Below are 20864 nucleotides of genomic sequence, written 5' to 3' on the forward strand. Positions count from 1 at the left end.
AGTCTGCTAAATGTTTATCAATTTTGTTTATCTTTTCAAAGAATCATTAAACTTTTCTATTGTTGTGGTCTCTATTTCATTTATTTCTGCTCTGATCTTTATGAGTTATTTCCTTCTACTAATGTAGGGGTTTTTTTGTTTGTTTTTTCTAGTTCTTTAGGTGTAAGGTTAGGTTGTTTGAAATTTTTCTTGTTTCATGAGGTAGGTTTGTATTACTATACACTTCCCTCTTATAACTGCTTTTGCTGTGTTCCATAGATTTTGGATCATTGTGTTTTTTATTTCATTTATCTCCAGGTATTTTTCTTATTTCTTCTTTGATTTCTTCAGTGATCCATTGGTTGTTAAATAGCATATTTTTTAGCATCCATGTTTCTGTTTTATGCAGTTTTTCTCTTATAGCTGACTTCTACTCTCATAGTGTTATGGTCGCAAAAGATGCTTGATATGATTTCAATTTTCTTAAATTTACTGAGACTTGTTTGATGGCCTAGCATGTTATCTACCTTGGAGAATGTTCCATGTGCACTTGAAAAGAGTGTGTATTCTGCTGCTTTTGCATGGAATGTTCTATATAGATCTATTAAGTCCTTTTATTCTAATGTGTCATTTTAGGCCTTATTGATGTTCTGTCTGGATTATCTGTCCATTGATGTGCGTGGGGTGTTAAAGTCCCCTAATTTTATTGTGTTCCTGTTAATTTCTCCTTTTGTGTCTGTTAATATTTGTTTTATGTATTTAGGTTCTCCTACGTTGGGTACATATATATTTCCAATTGTTACATTTTCTTGGATCACTCCCTTGATCATTATGTAACATCCTTCTTTGTCTCTTGTTACAGTCTTTATTTTAAAGACTATTTTGTCTGAAATAACTATTGCTACCCTAGCTTTCTTTTGATACGCATTTGCATGGGGTAACTTTTTCCATCCCTTCACTTTCTGACTGTGTGTCTGAAGTGAGTTTAGATCTGAAGTGAGTTTGCTTGTAGATAGCATATATATGCACATGTATTCATTCAGCCACTCTATGTCTTTTGATTACAGCATTTAGTCCACTTACATTTAAAGTAATTATTGATATGTATGTTTTTATTGCCATTTTGTTCATTGTTTTGATGTTGGGGGTGCCATTCCCTTCTGGCCTGCAGAATTTCTGCTACAAATTCAGCTGATAGCCTTGCAGGAGTTCCCCTTGTGGGAGTTTCCTTGTATGTAACTTGTTTTTCCCTTGCTACTTTTAATTATTCTCTCTTTATCTTTAATTTTTGCCATTTTAATTACAGTGTGCCTTAGTGTGATCCTCTTTGGCTTGATCCTGTTGGGAGTCTCTGTGCTTCTGGACATGGATGTCTGTTTCCTTTTACAGGTTAGGGAAGTTTTCAGCTATTATGACTTTAAATCTATTCTCTGCTCCTTTCTCTCTCTCTTCTCCCCCTTGAGACCCCTATAATGAGAATGTCAGTATGCTAGATGTTCTCAGAGGTCTTTTAAACTGACCTCATTTCTATTTTTTTTTCTTTTTTCTGTTCAGCTTGAATATCTGTCTTCCAGCTTGCTGATCCGTTCTTCCATATTATTTATCTACTGTTGATTCCTTCTAGTGTATTTTGCATTGCAGTTATTGTATTCTTCATCTCTGGTTCTTCTTCATATTTTCTAACTCTGTTAAAAAGTTTTGACTTCTCACTCTATTCATTTAATCTTTTCTCAAGTTCTTTGAAAGTCTTTACAATCACTACCTTGAACTTTTTATCTGGTAGATTGCCTATTTCCACGTCACTTAGTTCTTCTGGAGTTTTATCTTGTTCCTTCATTTGGAACATATTCCTCTGTCACCTCATTTTGCCTAATTTATTATTTTTGTGTATTTGGTAGGTTGGTTACATTTGCCAACCTCATAGAAGTCACGTTTTGTAGGAGACATCCTGTGCATCCCAGCAATGCACTCCTCTCTTATCACCAGCTCTATATGCTCTAGGGGTGCCCCCTATTTGGGCTGCATGGGTTCTTCTGTTGTAATGGGCTGACTACTGTTGTTGGTGAGCATGGCTGGCACTGGTCTGGTTGGTTGCCAGGGCCTGCCTTGTGCACAGGCTGCCAGCCACTGGTTGGAGGGGAGAGGTCACAAGGCTGCTGGCTCTGGGGCCCCAGTTGTGTACCAGGGCTAGTGTTGGCCAACTGGTAGGTGGAACCAGGTTCTAGAGTTGATAGTTGCATGGCTGGGGGTCCTGGATCTAGTGCTGATCTGCTTGAGGGTGGGGCCAGTTCCTGATACAGCTGGCTGTGGGGTTCAGGGTGTCCCAAAGCTGGTGTTGGCCCATTGGTGAGAGGGTCTGGATCCCAATATGGCTGGGGTTCCAAGATGTCTTGGAACTGGTCTTGGCCTGCTGTTGACCACAGCCAGGACCCAAGGAGTCTCGAGGCTGATGCCCTCCCACTGGTAGGTAAAATCAGGTCCTTGGGATAGTGCCAGCCCACTAGGGGGTGATGCTGGGTCCTGGGGTCTTGGACTGTAGGACGCTGGGGTCCTGGAGATTTTTGGCCCACTGGTTGGTGGGGCTGGGCCCCAGGGGGTCCTGGGTCTGGTGCCTACCCACTGTGAATGATGGTGGTCCTAGGACTAGTGCCAGCCCACTGGTGGACAGAGCCAGGTCCCAAGGTCTCTGGCTGCAGGGCCCTGGGGGTCCCGGGGCTAGTGCTAGTGCATTGGTGTGAGAGGCCTGGTCCTGGGACCTCTGGTCAACATTGCTGGGTCTCAGGGCAGTTGTGGACTTCGGAGGTCTTAAGGAAGCAAGCCTGCTTGTTTGATGGGGCTGTGTCTCTGCCTAGCTAGTTGCTTGGACTGAGTTGTCCCAGTTCTGGTGCAGACAGGCTGGTGGGAGGGGTTGGGGCTGGTACTAATTAGCTAGAGGGAAGATTCTAAAATGGGGCTTACCAGCACCAGTGACCATATGATAAAACAAGTTCCCCACAATGGCTGCCACCATTGTCTGTGTCCCCAGGGTGAGTTCTAGCTGCCTCCTGCCTCTCCAGGAAGCTCTCCAAGATCAGCAGGTGGGTCTGCCCCAGGCTCCTGTCAAATTACTGCTTCTGCCCTGGGTCTAGAGCATGTGAGATTTTGTGTGTACCCTTTAAGAGTGATTCCCTATTTCCCACAGTCCTCTGGCTCTCCCAAAATTAAGCCCCACTGGCCTTCAAAGCCAAATGCTCTGGGGGCTTGTCTTCCTGGTGCAGAACCCCTGCACTGGGGAACCCAATGTGGGACTCAGACCACTAGCTCCTTGGGGAGAACCTCTGCAACTGTAATTATCATGCCATTTGTGAGTAGCCCACCCAGGGGTGTGGGTCTTGACTATACTGGGTCTCTGCCCCTCCTACCCATCTGTTGTTGTTCCTTCTTTATACCTTTAGTTGTAAAAGATGTTTTCTGCTAGCTTCCAGTTTTTTCTCATCAATAGTTTCTCTGTAAATAGTTGTAATTTCTCTGTAAATAGTTGTAATTAGTTTCTCTGTAAATAGTTGTAGTTTCTCTGTAAATAGTTGTAATTGTAATGGGAGGACGTGAGCTCAGGGTCCTTCTACTCCTACCATCTTGGCCACTCCTCTAGAATTTCTTGATTTGAATTCTGGCAATAGAGTCTTCTACTCTATGTATTTTATTAGAAGAATCTTATGAAACCATATACTTTTTAGAGGCTGATTGATTTTAATCCTTTAAAAATATCTGGTGTTTATAAATTCTGGCTTATTGTGAAAAAATAGAAAATAATTTTGTGGAGGGGTGTTAATCCTTTTATTAGCTCATCCATATTTCTTCTTTATGTTTCTGAACCTGCCTTATTGTAGTATTATACAATAATCATAGTTTCAATATTTAAAATGAAAATTGTTGATGGAAGTTTGTGCTGATTTTAAAACAGCAAAAATAAAAATTATTTTAATACATCTCATTTTAATAAATTTACTTCCTCTAGTCTCCAAACTTTTTCTTTGCAAAAGAGTATCTCTATTGATTAGATCCATGGGATATATTGTGTACTAGAATTCTAGACATCACTTGTTTGCAGGTTTCCAACACACACATAAGCCAGTATATAAACACAGAGAGAAGAAAAGAAAACTGATAAGTACATGTACTTATGCAAACTGGAATTTTTTCACTTTGAATGTTGTAATGATTATTTAAACAGTTGCTGACATCAGTCCTGATATCCCACACTACACCCCCAGTTGAAGCAATGATTTCTGCAAAATAGAGATAAAAGGAAATTTTATCTTGTTTTGCTTAGAAATTTCATAAAAACTGACTATTTCCATGATCCAAGGGTATAGCTTTGAAATTAGCTTTATACTTCATTATGGTTTAAATATCATTAAGGAATAGTGATTTTAAAAACATAGTACCATGAGCAGGTAATATCAGAAGACTATGTGGCTTATTCTTTTTGTATGTGTGTGTGTGTTAGTTTCTGCTTGATAACAAAGTGAATTGTCTATACATATACATATATCCCCATATCTCCTCCCTCTTGCATCTCCCTCCCACCCTCCCTATCCCACCCCTTTAGGTGGACACAAAGCACCAAGCTGATCTCCCTGTGCTATGCGGCTGCTTCCCATTAGCTATCTATTTTACATTTGGTAGTATATGTATGTCCATTCCACTCTCTCACTTTGTCCCAGCTTACCCTTCTCCCTCCCCGTGTCCTCAAGTCCATTCTCTACATCTGCATCTTTATTCATGTCCTGCCCTTAGGTTCTTCAGACCTTTTTTTTTTTTAAGATTCCATATAGATGTGTTAGCATACAGTATTTGTTTTTCTCTTTCTGACTTACTTCACTCTGTATGACAGACTCTAGGTCCATCCACCACACTACAAATAACTCAATTTCATTTCTTTTTATGGCTGAGTAATATTCCGTTGTATATATGTGCCACATCTTCTTTATCCATTCATCTGTTGATGGACACTTAGGTTGCTTCCATGTCCTGGCTATTGTAAATAGAGCTGCAACGAACATTGTGGTACATGACTCTTTTTGAAGTATGGTTTTCTCAGGGTTGGTGGGAATGTAAACTGATACAGCCACTATGGAGAACAGTATGGAGGTTCCTTAAAAAACTAAAAATAGACCTACCATACCACCCAGCAATCCCACTATGTGGCTTATTCTTTAGGAGTGACATGTGATTTTCAAACCAAATGCATTTAGGGCATTCTGTCACATGGCATGAGTTACTGGGTATTTGTGTGCATTTTTACAACTAGCTTTTGAAAATATATAGATAGAACATACATCAATCCAGTTTTTATCTATTTGGAATAAGTATTACATTTGCTCTGTGCACAAATCACTCTTAATTTACCATAGGATTGAGTTTTAAGCAACTGAAATTCAAATCTGCTATTGTATTTCATATTGTACATTTAAATTTATTGTTTGTTTTATTGGGGCAGGCACAATGGCAAGAGTATCTGAGGAAGAAAGAAAAATATCTATTTCCATTTGATACAATGAGGCAAAATAAATGTGGCAGCATCTCTGCCACAACTTCCAGCATGGGTGTTGATTGCACACCATGTCATAGAATCAGAGTTGGAAACAGTTTAGTGATCCACCCCTGCATTTCCAGATGCCTACTTTAAGGTCCAGAGAAATGAGATAACTTAAGATACGCAGTCACAGAAACTAGACTCTGATTGGAATTCAAATCCCATGACTTGCAGTTGAGCGTGTTTTTCCATGATATGCACGCATTCTTGTTAAGTAGCATGTGCTGTCTTTGATTTGAAGCAACATAAGCTGCAGAAGCTCCCTGTCTTTTTAAAAATTGAACTGTAGTGGATTTACAATGTTTTATTAGTTTCAGGTGTACAACAAGGTGATTCCATTTTATATATATACTTTTTCAGATTCTTTTCCCTTATAGGTTATCACAAAGTATTGAGTATAGTTTTCTGTGCTATACAGTAGGTCCTTTCTGGTTATCTTTTTTTATATATAGTAGTCCCTGTCTATTAAAGTTAGCTTAGTGTCTTACTTTCCTTCCAACTGATTCAACCAGACTAACTGGTGGAAACTTTGCAGAATATATACTGAATTTTAGAGGGAATGTTGCTTTCCACTGTCATTTATTATTGCCTTGCTTTTGTGATTGTTGTAGATTGCTTACACTATTCTTGAATAAACTCAGTGTGAGTTTTCTCTCATCTGAATACTATTCTAGCACCTAATCACGCATATAAATAAAATAGAATCTTATTGAAGTGCAGCTGATTTTACACAATGATGGAACTACCATTTATACAGAAGGATATACTATATCAGTGAAATGAACGTGCTGATATCCTATAGTTACCAGATAACATAGATCTTAAACCAATTCTCCACACCAATATCACATAGGTCTTTCTCTCTCTTTTTAAAAATTTCAGCATTATTCTTCATATTGAAATAATCTCTTAAGGTGTCATACTTACTGATACTAGGCAACTAGACTTTTCTACCCTAAGTGTGTGATAAGGGCCATTGATGTTTGATCCTGTTACTTTCAGTACCAATTTTTTAATAAGTTAATTTTTTTGAGTCCTGGGAAAATATTATGCTTCCTTAAGAAATCCTCTCCATTCTGACTGCTGTTCCTGTGCTTCCTCTGTCACTGTTGTTTTTCAGCATTGCCATTCTTGGTGTGTCCTCATATCATTCCTCCCAGCCCCCAGCTCCTGAACTGTGGGAGTTCTCACTGATCTGTTGCATTTTCGTGTTTCAGATTGTAAACCTGGTGTGCAGAATATGTTACCTTTGGAAATCTCTTCCTATAACTATGATACCAAATCTTTGGGATTTGGGTAGTGTTCTTTGCTGCCTAGGAATAAGTGTAAGTGTATTCCAGAGCAGATTCATCATCTGTACACTAAAGATCCCAGTCTGATCACCTGGAAGACTTTAAATAGTGTTCAGTTGGAAGTGTTTAACATGATCTTGAAGCCTGGATCAATACCAGCTACTAGTTTCCCCACTGCCTTTTGCACTAGACTAAGTGCTACTGAATGTGTCCTTTCATAATATCAACTAACCGATAATAACTCACATTTTTGGAGCACTTCTATGTGGCTGGCCTTATTTTACGTGCCTTGCACATTTATCTCAATTGTTCCTCACAACAGACTTTTAACATCAGCATTTTATTATCTTTGTTTTACAGATGAGGACACAGGCCCAGAGAATGTGAGCCTTCTGCCCCAGTCATACAGCTAGCACATGAGGGAGTCAGAGTTTGAACCCAAGTGGCTGGCTTGTACATCCTAGCTGCTTCACCCAACACTGTGCTCCTTTGTTTGGAAATATTATTCGCTTGCATTAATTACCTAGTGTAAGCTTCAAAGTTGGTATAAATTATGCTTCTGTTTTTATTTCTCCCAAATAGAATCTATTTTATCTTATTTAATCTATTTTACCATATTGTACGCTTCTAAATCCTGATTTTTGATTGCTAAAAGGCAAGTGGCACTTCATTTTTCTATGTGGAAATGATTTTTTTTTTTAAAAAAAAGGAGAAAAACCCTAATACTTACTTCTTTCACTAACTCTTACTATCGAGAAGATAGACCTACCTCAGAAATCCCTAACTGTAGTAATAGTTCACTTTTATTTGGCCTTGTCAGAGAAAAAAAATCTTCTGCGTATGTGATTTTTCTACATGATTAATCTTACCTTGCAAATGCCTATTCTAAAAAACGTATAATATTTTGAAATATTTCTCTAATGACCACTTCCCTGTCTTCTTAGAGAATAACAAGTTTAACAAAATCTTTCCTTTATGACTCAGAATCATCATGATAAATGTCTGTTATTTTACTATTTAATAACTTACCTCTGTCTACTTTTTAGTTTTTCTTTCCTTGATGTCGTATCATCAGCTGTCATTTTTTTTCTATTTTGAGTGGATTTCCTTCTAAAATACTACTCCCCATAACACTAATCATATTTGCTACATCACGTATGCTGTGTTGATAATGAAACGATCACATTTGCTAATATATACACATAAAAGTAAAAATGCATGACAGGAATAAAAATAGAAGATTTAGTGAAATTTTGTATTATTATTTCTTCACTCAGAGGCATTGTTCCATCGCTGTGAAATTATAGGATATATTTGGGAGATGCTGAGATTACCCGCTGTGGGATCCCTGGATAAAGAAGATATTACTGAGTTCTGAAAATATGTTATAAATACAGAACTGAATATAGAAATATATATTTCTACATATGGAAATATAGAACTGAACACACAAGTCTCTTTTATAGTATGCTTTTTATCCTATTAACTTTCTGAAGTCATTGTGATTCAAAAGCAAATTACACCATGCAGAATTCCTTTTACTTTTAAAGGATTTTGATAATTCTGTTGTTTAAGCGTTTAAGGCGAAGTAATGCAATGAGTGCATCAGGCTTAACACAGCTACACTACGTTGTTCACATAGTAACATTTGTTTAGAGATGCATTTTTACTTCTCGGTTTGTTCATGGCTTGAACATCCAAATGGAAAATAAACTGGAATCTTAATGGTAAGTTTATTGTTGAAGTTTATCCAGTTGTGTGGGTGACGTGGAAAACACATGTGCAAGACGATTTATTAGTAATTATTTTGCTAAGAAGCATAATGTTGTGGGCCTATCTGGTGCGCCATTATTGGGAGGGTGATCTTGATAGACTACCCATTAGATTCTTTCAACACTTAGTTCCAAGACTGCCAGTGGTCCTCCAGCTTCTTATTAGATTAAGGCTGTGCTGAGATTCAGGGGCAGCTGGATCATGGGGAAATGTAGCTCCATGCTTATTACTCACAATAAACAATTCAACCTTGAGAAAACTATCCCAAGCCCACCCTAAGATCTCTTAGTGGTGTTTATGCCATTTATATCACTATTATCTTTTCCCATATAAAACACTTAGAACAGTCCCACCTCAAAAGCTTTAAAAGTATTTTGAAAAGATATTATGAACATCTAAATTATCTTGGCAAAGCGTAAGCTGCTCATCATCACGACACAAGATAACTAGTATTTTTTGTGCAATATATGTTTTTCATATTCCATATGTCATTTATTCATAAATTTACTTATTCACTCATTCAGTAAATACTGATTCAATAGCTACTTTTGCTATTGCTATGCTACATGTCAAGCTTATAGCCTTAAATGAGACAGAAAATTCACCCCGCTGCCCTGATTTTCATCTAACCATTCATCCTGTCTTGGTCATGTTCTCTGGAGGTCCTGTGATAGAGCATGTAACTTGTCCAATCTCAATCTCTCTAGGTTACTGTTTGACCAATGACCTTGAAATCATTTTATAAGGTTTGTTAGAAGTTCAGTCCTCTTATATATTAAGTTAAATAGTTTGATTTGACCTCTACATAGAACTATGTGTGGGCCATGCAGAAACTAAATTTTGATCTTATTGATACCGCCACAAATGTACATCTATTGAATTCAAGGCATTTAAAAAACCTATCAAAACCAATTTTCCTTATTAATAAAATTATGGAGCATGAGAATCTGTTGGAGGGTTGCAAAATGAGAATATATATCATTAAACCAAACAAAAACGGAGTATTGTACCTTGAAAAAAGAGGTTGAGATTACTTGCTAATTCACTATTATTCTCTTCAGCAAACATTTATGCAGGACTAATTATGGTAGTGTTATGTGAAGAAAACCTGCAGACATTCATCTTGCCCTCTAGAAATGTATGATTTATCATATAATTAGTATCTATTGAATACAGAAATGTAAGAACTTGCTTATGTTCATTTGCTTCTGATTTTCTTTTCTGCAGCTTCCCTATATTTACTTACACTATGTTTTTCTAATCCTCATCAACACATTAGCACCTGTTTTTTGATGTTTCTTTGTTTTATTTTAGTCACACTCTTCCCTGTGCTTAGAGTTTAGAAACTTTACTATTAATCTTTCTGGGCATCTGTTCTCCTTTCTTGTATCTATACTCTGAAAATTTCCCCATGTGCCATAATTCAATTTACCTTTCTGGAAAGTAGTGCTAATAATATTTTCCTAGGCCACAGACTCCTGGAATAAAATGAATAAGATGATTGTAACAAGATAGGTGGACCACCTGACTTTGAAATCCCCAAACAGATGTAATATATTGCTCTGCCCAGGGCTACCAGACAGGAACACCCAGGGATTCTGAACATGGCCAAGGCTGTAAGCACCTGCTCATTATTATAGGCCAGCATTCTTCACAGATCCTCTTGCCATTTTAATTTTATAAATAATCCACAAAAAGAAGACATAACTGGCTGATGCTATTTAGGACTGCCAGCTCCCCCACTCAGCCGAGTTGAAGGCAAATTTATGGAAGTGGATTTCCTGAAAGTACTTTAAAGAAAAGTAAAAATCATTCAGTGTGTAAATAATGAAGCACAATAGCTACCACCTGTTGAGTATCTACTATGCACAGGGTACTATTCCATCTTCTTCTTTATATATATTCTTATTTGATTTTCATACCAGCTCTGCAAGGTGGGTTTATTACCTCTATTAATGGATAGGAGAGTTACAGAGAATTTAAGTAACGAAAGCTAGTGAGTATCTCCAAAGGTTTTGTTCTTCCCACAATATCACACTACCTCCTGAGCTTTAATAAGAATCACAGAATATATGGGTATATACTTACAAGCAGCTTAGACTTTGAGAAGACCTTGACTTTGAACTAAAGGGATGCGTAAGTGATGAAAAAATCCTCCTTTGAGGATTCTGTGCAAAAGAACATTCTATGCAGGGAGAGACTTGATTGGTAGTGTGAACAAGATGACTGGGACACTTAATAACAGTCTCTGGACACATGACAAAGAGGATGATTGGCAGTTGTTCTTTATTATTGACAAAATCAGTGGAGTGGAGGCCGGAGGTAGAAGAAGTTACCAATTAAAATATTTGCAAGATGTTAGATAATAATTAAAAGGGGCACTGTAGTAGCCCATTACAGGTAAAATTTAACAATTATCTTATTATTAGCCAATATAGGCATGGAAGTGAGGAGAGTAATTTACTGCATAAATTAAAGTATTATGTTCCAACTATTTCCCAGACTACTGGGAAAATATAATGTTTTCATTGTCATATAAACCTCTACATAGTTCATATGTAGAATACTGTATACAGAGTAGTAAAAGCTAGAACAGTCTGGCCAACCACAGACTGCAGGCTCACTTAGTGCAGCATAAATTTTTCTAGATGCCTTAACATTGCCTGTTAACATTGCCTCTAGTAATGGTCCATATCATTAGAAAAATTGCTGATAGTATTGGAAATTCATATTACAGGGCAGGGTGTGATGCAAGCAAGAACACTTTTTAAAGTTTAAAGTGCTATATAAATGCCAAATAGAATTGTTTGTGGAAGGTTATTAACATATAGCAAAATATGTCCCATCTATAAAATGAAGGAACCAGATTCTGTGATTTCAGGAAAAACCTTCAGTTTCAATGTTCCATAACTTTATGTTCTCATGGGCTGGTCGCCATGCAGTGTTGGTCATTGCACAGTCACTACCAGGAAGCAGAGCCATCTTAGTACCTTATGTGGAAGAGCTGAAAGAAGAAGTACAAAGACAGGCTTTTCAGGATGCTGAGAATTCCAATGCAAGAATGTGTTCAAATGGAACAAGATAAAATTCTACATGGCTATAAGTCAACAGTTTTAAAGAGAGCTTTTATATGTGTTTTTTGGTTTGTTTATTTTCATGAAACAGTTGAGGCACTCCATTTGGGAACACTAATGGCTGCCCATGGCTACTTCTTTCCAATCTCGGATCATGTCCTCACACTCAAGGATGATGGCACCTTTTACCGGTTCCAAGTAAGTTTAATAAAAATATTCTTTAACAGTAAAAACAAGTCTGCATTTTCATTGTTTTACAAAAATTTTGAAAATTATGACTTATTTTACTTTGACTTAAGCTAGTTAGAATCTAATGATTTGTGAAAGCTAAATTGTGTGATGATTTAAATTATATTTTATATAAAATGTTTGAGAAAAATTCAGAGAGTGACAATGGAATTCACGAAGATGAGAGAGTTCATCTGTAAGTAACATTTATTTGCTAGGAAGGAAGTTGAGAGATTAACTAAATCTGTTACACTCTAGACCCTGCGTGATCCAGAGCCATCTACAGTCCAAGCAAATAGTCATGGGAATGCTTGAAGCTCCAGGATAGAATTTAGCTAATAAATACATATCCTCTGCATGTCTGAGACCTACAAGTCTATGAAGACTGACATGCATGATGCTTTGCATGCATATACTTATCTGAGACAGGAAGCCACCTTAGATAACTTATAAACTGACAAGAGTCGTTCTAGGTCATTTTTCAAATGAGATACCTATAAAGAATAATCTTTCAGGAAATGATTGTGGACTCTAATTTCAGTTATTGAGCATTCAGTTGACACTTGAGTTTACAGTGGTTTACCTGAAGTGTATTCTACATTTCATTAGACATTATGGTTCATTAGTAACTGACTGGAAGATTCCAGCCTAAAAAAATTAAGGCATATATGCCAGAGTTCAAACTCTAGCTCTAGGTACTTTCAGAGGATTCTCCCCATCGTCCAACTTTTAGACATTGGAGCATTCTTCTCACTAGCTCTGAATGATTAGATGTTCTATATCTAAATAAAGTGACTTGGATGCCTAAGGACTTGCTTGGACTTTGCAGTTGAAAACAGAGGGAATATGTTTTAAAAAATTGTTCTCAAAGATCATTGTCCTCCTAGAAAACTCTCACTACCACTTCCTTAGGGCACCTCTATCGAAGGCAAATAATCATAGGACTTTCTGCACTGAATGACTAGTAAATAAAGCAGTCTCCTGAAACTGTGATACTGACCTAAGTATTCAAGCAATTTAAATTAGTTGAATCACTTAATTTTAAAAGGCTTTAAAATAATGAAGCTTTATCCTTTATAGAGTTAAATTTAAAGTAATGGTAGCTTAAAACAGCTTATTATTAAGTTAGAGTAACTTGTGGTCCTAAAGTTAGCAATTTAATAAATAGAAATTATTAGTGATTAGCAAACAAATTATGTATGTGTTACTAACACTTTTTGATATTTTAAAAGGAGTTACTTTGCTATTGCAGGATCACATTTTCCATAAAATTTTATTTTCTTTTACAAGTTTTTCATATGCAGACTCTAAGTAAACGTTAGGCCTAAAAATTTCTTACAAATTCTAAATGAAATGTATTTTTTTAACAAAAATACCAACTTTTATCCATCTTCGCTATCAATATTACAAGTAAAATCATCTGTGTATAATATAATATATTTATAAGGGAAACATTGAATATAGTCTATCTGTTAACAATTATCTAATTCAAAAATTTCCCTCAAAACAAACTAGCTGAGACATGGCCTAAAATTAGTGGTGATGTCTTGAATTAGTATAATTTACAACCTTTAACTCTGCTGTTGTCATTTCCAGACTGAAGTTAGTAGGCAGACAAGGTGTTCTTTTCTTTTTTGCGGTACGCGGGCCTCTCACTGCTGTGGCCTCTCCCGTCGCGGAGCGCAGGCTCCGGACGCGCAGGCTCAGCGGCCATGGCTCACGGGCCTAGCCGCTCCACAGCATGTGGGATCCTCCCGGACCAAGCATGAACCCGTGTCCCCTGCATCGGCAGGCGGACTCTCAACCACTGCGCCACCAGGGAGGCCCCAGACAAGGTTTTATTGTCATGCTCATGGGTCAAAGATGAGCAAAGCTGGGAATGGATCACCCTGCATTCTGCAGAAAAGGAGAGACTGTTTTTAAAGAACTTTACAACAAAGCAAGGGAATGAGTACAAATGACAAACTAATTACATCACTACTAGGTATAGGCAGAAGATTATCAAGTTCAATATGCCTAAATAGATGATAGATAATCTTTTAAATTACATGAATTAATGTTAAATATTAAATGTTAACTATTTTAATGACACATCCACATTCAAAATAGGATAGAAACATGACATATTTGTAAATCTAATAACCATACAATCTAAAAACCAAGGGTTTAAAAACAAACAAAAGAAACCCCAGAAAAATCAGGGATTATTTAATTCCTGCTACAGTGTCTACCAAGGCATTAATTAGTTTATATTTGAACAGCTCTAATAACAGAAAATACATTATTGTTCAAAGTGTTTACTTCCATTTTTGTGTTGGTTCCAAGCAGCATTAAGTTCTTTATTACATTGAATTGAAATTCAACTCCATGGAAGGATTTTAAAAATCATGGGTTAAAATAGGAAACTTGCAATATTGTGTTTACAATTACTCCAGTGAATGATTGAGATTCTAACCATCATTAGGAATATGAAAAAGCTTTGGGGCATGAGTTTGAGGCAAACAGAACTCTTACTTTAATTTCACTGGTATGCCGCAGTAAATGTGTCTCAATTTTTCAATCATATGATTTTTGTATTTACTGTAAACTTGCAATTGTCTAATTTATCCTCCTTAGCTAACTGAAATTGAGTTCTGACATGATTATCCAGGTCACTTTCATGACTTTCATCACATTAGTATAGGTGCCAAAGATTACTGAGCAGTGGCTAGACAGTTTTGGATCCGTTTTATTATGGCTAAAGAAGCAAACTCTGAAAAGCAGAGAAACTCATACATTAAAATGTCCTAAAGCCTAGTTTGACTGTGAAAGTAAATTTTTAAATTCCAACAAACTATAGGAGTTTGTTATTTAAATTTTCTTTTACTATAAATCAAAATATTTTTCCTAAAAAAAAAATCTTGCAATATTAGTGAAGAGTGTTGGTTTTGTGCCTTTTCCACATAATATCACAGGATAAAATAGCTTCATTCATTTATTTTTACAGTCAGGAAATTTTCACTAAAGTAAATGATAGAAAAATAAAGAAAAATTATAAGAATGCTATTGAAAACATTCCTTGTGGTTTTGAGAAAAAAAGTATGTGTCTGACCAGTCTGACTAGAGTATATATTTTTAGAGTTAGATAAATAGGTATGCATACGCATGCGTGCACGTACACACACACACACACACACACACACACACACACACCTCCCAAAATAAAGAAGCAACCCAAAGGGAATAATGCATTCTATGAGAAGTATCTCAAAAGCTAGCAGCCCACATGAAAGGAAGATTTTTTAACTACTTTGTTTCTCTATGGTTCTCCTAGAGTAGTGACCCAGTTTTACTCTCAGACTAGTTTAAGTGGATTCATTTGCCAAGGAGGGGGTGCTGTATAAAGCCTTGATATCCCCCTTTATCTAGTGCTTCAGCTTTTTTACCCTCTAAATGTATTCTGTCACTTTGTTCATATATATACAAAATTAGTATTAGTATCCTTCTTTATGATACTGGAGCAATTCCCAAGAAAGCATAGAGGGTAAATCAAATCCCCTGGGAGTCCTAAACTGTTTGGAAGGGCTCTCTCCCAGAGATTCAAACAGTTCTCCCAATTACCCTTTTCCCCCCTTGAGAGTCCCTCTTCTAGAAGGCAGAATTATCAAACAGGTAATCAGAGATTACCCTAAATATGCTTGTTACACACAGATTGTTAGTATAATTGACTAATAAATATAATTAAACCCACAAGGCTGACGTCTGTAGTCACTGTTCCATTGAATCCCAGAGCCATCATCATCCAAGGAAACAGTTTGAAAGAGTAGACTGGTGGTGATGGAGTATCCTCGGGGTCTGGAGCCAAGCATGTCCAGCCATGAGGGCTAGAAAAGCCCTATCAGAAAATATAACATGCTGATGATAATAATTGGGTTTTCTCAATCAGATATTTTCTTTGTAGTTTCATCAGTTTCCAGAATTTCACAGAATCATGTATCTGTCTATTGTTAAGCAATCAACTAAGTTATTAGTTAAAAAAAATCATCTCTGACTTGTGCAGTTTAAAAATTTAGAGTAATAACTGTCTCTATCCAGAAATATTTTTTAAAGTGAGGGGGAAAAGTTGTTTTAATCTAGCTGGATAATGTTGAGAGCTGCATTATATAATTAATAGAACCAAGCAAATGATTGCCAGATCTTAAGGAAAGATTCTGACGGTTGAACTTTTGGATCTACTGAGGGCAATGATGAAATACATAAATCATAAAAAACAATTTGCTAAATTTAAACATAGCTCATCATGAGTCTTCCTGAATATAATACTTTGCTTTCAGTCTTTGTGTATTAACACTTTTTATTTGAATAATGCAATCAGTCCTTTTACCTTTTTGTCAGATGACATACAATTGTAGCAAATGAACACTGTCTTAAATACCTGCTGGTGCTGCACCTATTTGGAAGCTGAACAATTGCTTAGCAAAGTAAATGTAAAAGAAAAACCTTACAATGCCTCTCTGAGTACTTTTTCTGGGTAATAAAACATACATTGTTAGCAAAATTCTAGGTAATTGCTGAAGATAAACACAGCTCATAAACCAGGAACCCCACTAATTCTTTATGTGCCTAACCTAAGTTCCACTTCTTTTCATTCCACAGACACCCTATTTTTGGCCATCAAATTGTTGGGAGCCAGAAAACACAGACTATGGTCAGTGCAATATCTCCTCATTTTATTATTGACAACTAGTGTGTATGGATGAACCCATGCTTGCATTTTATTATTTGTCACTGAGAAAAGAAAAGCACAGTTTTCAGTATGGGACTAATATTTCTAACATTGAATTTATGAATGGCCTTGTTTGGAAAGTCACCAAACCTGGTGGCAGCTTATTCCATGTTATAGTGCCCCCTGTGACTATTAAAAAAAATACTTTCTTCTGAATAGATGAAAGAGCTATAAACAAGCTTAAAAGGGTTTTTTTTTTTTTTTTTCTGTACCACCTTGGTCTACTAGAAAGAGTAACAAAGGGGCTCAGAGAGCCAGAGTTTTAGTTCACCTCTCCTATTTAGCTATGATTTGTGGTAAATCCCTTGCCTTTCCCAGACTCCATTTTTCTCACTATTATTTGAGGCATCCTATGATTCTACAAGCAGAAGGTTTTGTTAAACATGAAAGGCCAAATGCAAGCAAAAGAAAAGATACAATAGGAAATTTAATCATAGTGAATCAACTTCAGTCAACTTAGAATGAACTCAGTTCAACAACCATGATCTTAGTTAAGCTCTTCAAGGAAATAGGCCCCTAATAAGTGCTCATCTTCTTACATCTTCCTGAAGGCTACAGTTTTCAAAAATAATATTGTATGTATGGTTTTTAAATGTCATTTCTACAAGTATTCATTGAGGATTTGTTCCAATGCAAAGTGTTATAGTAGGTGCTAGGATAACAAGGAGACTCTGACTTTATCTACACTGTTGAGTAACTCATAGGCTAGACGAGAAAAGGGAATTATACAGAAGGAGTTGCTGGGAAGTGCTGAGGGAATATAATAGTGGTATGTGTAAAATATATGGAAGTTTAAAAGAATAAGAGAGTGACTTTGAGGGTTTCTAGAGTGATTTCACAAAAGAACTGAGGGCATCTGAGTTGGATTTTAAAGGAGGGGAGATTTTTCAGGAAACAAGGCAGAAAAGGCATTTGAGGCAGAGTGCCAGCATGTTCAAAGACAGAAACTTCACAGCAATCTGGCTTTTGTTGGCTCCTGGAGAGACGTTTTGTAAGAAAACCATAGGAAAGCCCATGGAGTCATCCCTCATTTTTGTCATTTCAGAAAGTTGAATTTCATAGTTCATCCAAGGGTAGTCAGGTGCCAACCAAAGATTCAAACTAACATAATTTATGGAAGACAATCTGAAAACCAGAATACTGAACCATTAATAGAGAGAATAGATGATTCCCTTCCAGTAGTGGGAATGTTGATTTTTTTTCATCCAGGGTACACATTCTTCAAAACTGACGCACTTGGAGAAAGAAGTTAATTAAAAAAAACAAAAAACAAACAAACAAAAAACCTGCCGATTTGTGGATCTGAGTTGGAGAACTTTGTGATGTATTTTCTCCAACCTGGGATGATACCTGGGAATTATTTCACCAAAGAGTATGAAGTTCTAGTGGAGAAAATACCTGCACACCTGAGAAGGAGGTCATGGAGAAAAACCCAGGTGTTGGAGGCAGACAGACCTGACCACAGATACTGCCACAACGATGTACCACATACTAACTGTGTGACTTGGGCAAGCATGTAACATCTTTGAGCCTCAGTCTGCTCACTATTCAAGCAGAAATAATAATATTGACTTTCTAAAGTTGTTGAAATAACCCAAATTAATATGCCTAAAAAACTGGTATTGCTCCTATGATACTTAATAAATCAAAATTGTTTTCGGTCGTCATCGTTATTGCCTGACAGATAAACTGCCTCTGTTCCTTACAGAAAAGCAAATTCTTATTCTTAATGTTCTCTCAGTCCATATTTTGTGTTTTTCATAAATATGTTAGTGTTCCCAATTGCAGTTCGTGTTTCAGCACTTCACAGTAGATTAATGTTTCTGTGGTAAGGCCAAGGAAATGGCATGGCTTACACAGAAAATCATTTACAGAACATTCCTCAAAGTCAGTCATCTCAAAATTATTAATGTCATTCAGTTTAACATTAGCTCTTATTGGTGTCCATTTCAAAGGGAATCATCTTCTAAACTTTCTCCCGAAACCTGGAGAGCCTGCAATTTTTAACTAAAAATAAGCATAGTCTTTATTATTCTATTTGTTTCCCCCCCTGAATAAACATATACCTGTTTAAGTCTCATTTGCTTGGATTATATACAAGTGAAGAATAAAATAATTATTCAATAAAAAGTTATAGAAAAAATTAGAGGAAGTGAGATGATAATGATCTCAGACACTGTTCCACTCCTACAGGCAATGATGCTTTGTCTTCTATGATTTTTCTTTTTAGGTACAAGTATAGAAGCAATTCAAATTATCCAACTTCGAATTTTCTACCACCATTTATTTAAAGAACATTTATAAAGTATGAACACTTGCTTATAAAGAGGATGTTGATACTGTGATGTAGTTGGGTGTGAGGCCCAATAGAAATAATAGTGATTAGTTAGGCTGTTTATTCTGAGACAGCTTGGGGCAGACAGGAGTTTATTGCTTAAAGCAGGTTTAAAGAATGGTTTCTTATATTCTATTAGTATCTAATGTCTATTTCCATCACCAATTCAAACTTACTAGGAAGCCTCTGCAAAACATAAACCTCTTAGGTCAGTTTATGTGGAGAAACACTTTTCCATGGTTACCTTGGTTTTGTAGAAAAATAGAATATGTTGATCATGTTTAATGGCTAAGACAAGGCAATATGGACTAAAGGGCTATGAAAAAACACAGTACTTTGAAAATCAAGTTGTGTGAGATTTCTGGTATTTTTTCACCCAAGTACAAAATTATTCCAATCCAAGCCAATTAAAATGGAGTCTGGAATGGACTTCCCAGGTGTATTTGCATAAGAATCATCTAGTATAAAAGGATTGCAATGAGGGCAGGAGGCCAAGACACGAGGAAGTTTAAGAGAACTGTGATAAGAAGTAGAGACAGTAGTGGTGGTAGCAAACTAAAACAGAAGCGAGAGACAGGAAGTTCACTGATATCTCTAAGCACACACATTGCACATTGAAGTTCCTACAGATGATCACACATTGACCAATATCTTTCGTCTGGCTCCTTTTGAGGGTTAAATCTCCAATGTTCATATAGGACTTGAACCCCAAGAAATCAAAATTTCCAATAAAGACAGGAGCTGACCCTATACTTGTATGACTTACGTCACTCACTTCACCCAAATCCTAGCCCTGTTGGAGCATATCTTTATTGAATACTTTTGTATTTTGTTCATTGTAGATTTTTTTGCAGTTTTATTTTTTCATATATTACATTAAAGTATTATTTTTCTTGATTAGTGAGTTTTTTGGCACTCCCTTGACTTTCGCCCCCTAGGCAAGTGCCATACTCATCTCATCCTAGGGCCAACTGAGACCAACATATGACAATTGCAGAAAGGCAGAGGTGTTCTCAACATAAGGACCTTTTAACAATGAAAATTGTCCGGAACTTGCATTATCTTGTAGGATGATGGTTGTGCCTCAGAAAACATTCAACCAAAGGCCTGTATTTTCTCCAGGATGTTGTGAGGTCTTTCGGGCCTAGGGAGAGAGACTCCACTTACTGACCCTAAGAACTAGATATCACTAAGTTCCACCTGTGAAAACCATGCTGAAATAATATTAGAGTTCTGGTTGGCCAATCATAGCAATTGTATGCTGACATAAAATAATCACAGCAGCTTTGAGATAAATAGTAATTTTTTCCTTCAGGGACAGATTTTAAGTTGGTTAGTTAACATTGGTATAAAGATTGCTATAACCAAATACTGCATTTTGGGGATGGATGACAAGGAATTTATGATTAGAGAGATTGAATACACAATAAATCAGTGAACTTTAAAATAAATGCATGAGCAAAATCAAATTAATAGCATATATAACTTCATGTCTGTGTCTTAAATCTTAGTTGACAAAATACCAATGCCTTAAATCTTTGTATATTAATAATTCCATGATATATAATATTGAAAAACTTAGAATTCAAGATTTGGGGGAAAATAGAAGAACTTCACTTTTCTAAAAATTAGTTTGTTTCTTGACCTAAGACTGAAATGCTTTCCAAAATATTCATCCCGTTAATAAAATTGTGTGGTGTAGTGCGGTTCCTACTTCATTCTCTTTGGCACTTAAGTTTTAAATTGTTTGTTTCATAAGACCTTTAATAGAGCCTCTACAGTTCTGTGTAATAGTCCTACATAGAACACCTAAAACCTTTGCCGTTCACTTTTGATGACT

The 20864-nt window shown here is 36.4% G+C and overlaps 1 protein-coding gene across 1 annotated transcript in view; it reads left to right on the top strand.

The window, feature by feature from the left end:
- Window positions 1–20864, top strand: part of RGS7 (regulator of G protein signaling 7) — a 591228-nt gene that overhangs the window by 461330 nt on the left and 109034 nt on the right. The window contains exons 6-7 of the mRNA XM_060142082.1: window positions 11788–11894; window positions 16560–16611. Of these exons, the coding sequence (XP_059998065.1) occupies window positions 11788–11894; window positions 16560–16611 (159 nt within the window). The remainder of the gene's footprint in view (window positions 1–11787; window positions 11895–16559; window positions 16612–20864) is intronic.

This window comes from Lagenorhynchus albirostris, chromosome 2, assembly GCF_949774975.1.
Source record: "Lagenorhynchus albirostris chromosome 2, mLagAlb1.1, whole genome shotgun sequence".
Taxonomy (NCBI): domain Eukaryota; kingdom Metazoa; phylum Chordata; class Mammalia; order Artiodactyla; family Delphinidae; genus Lagenorhynchus; species Lagenorhynchus albirostris.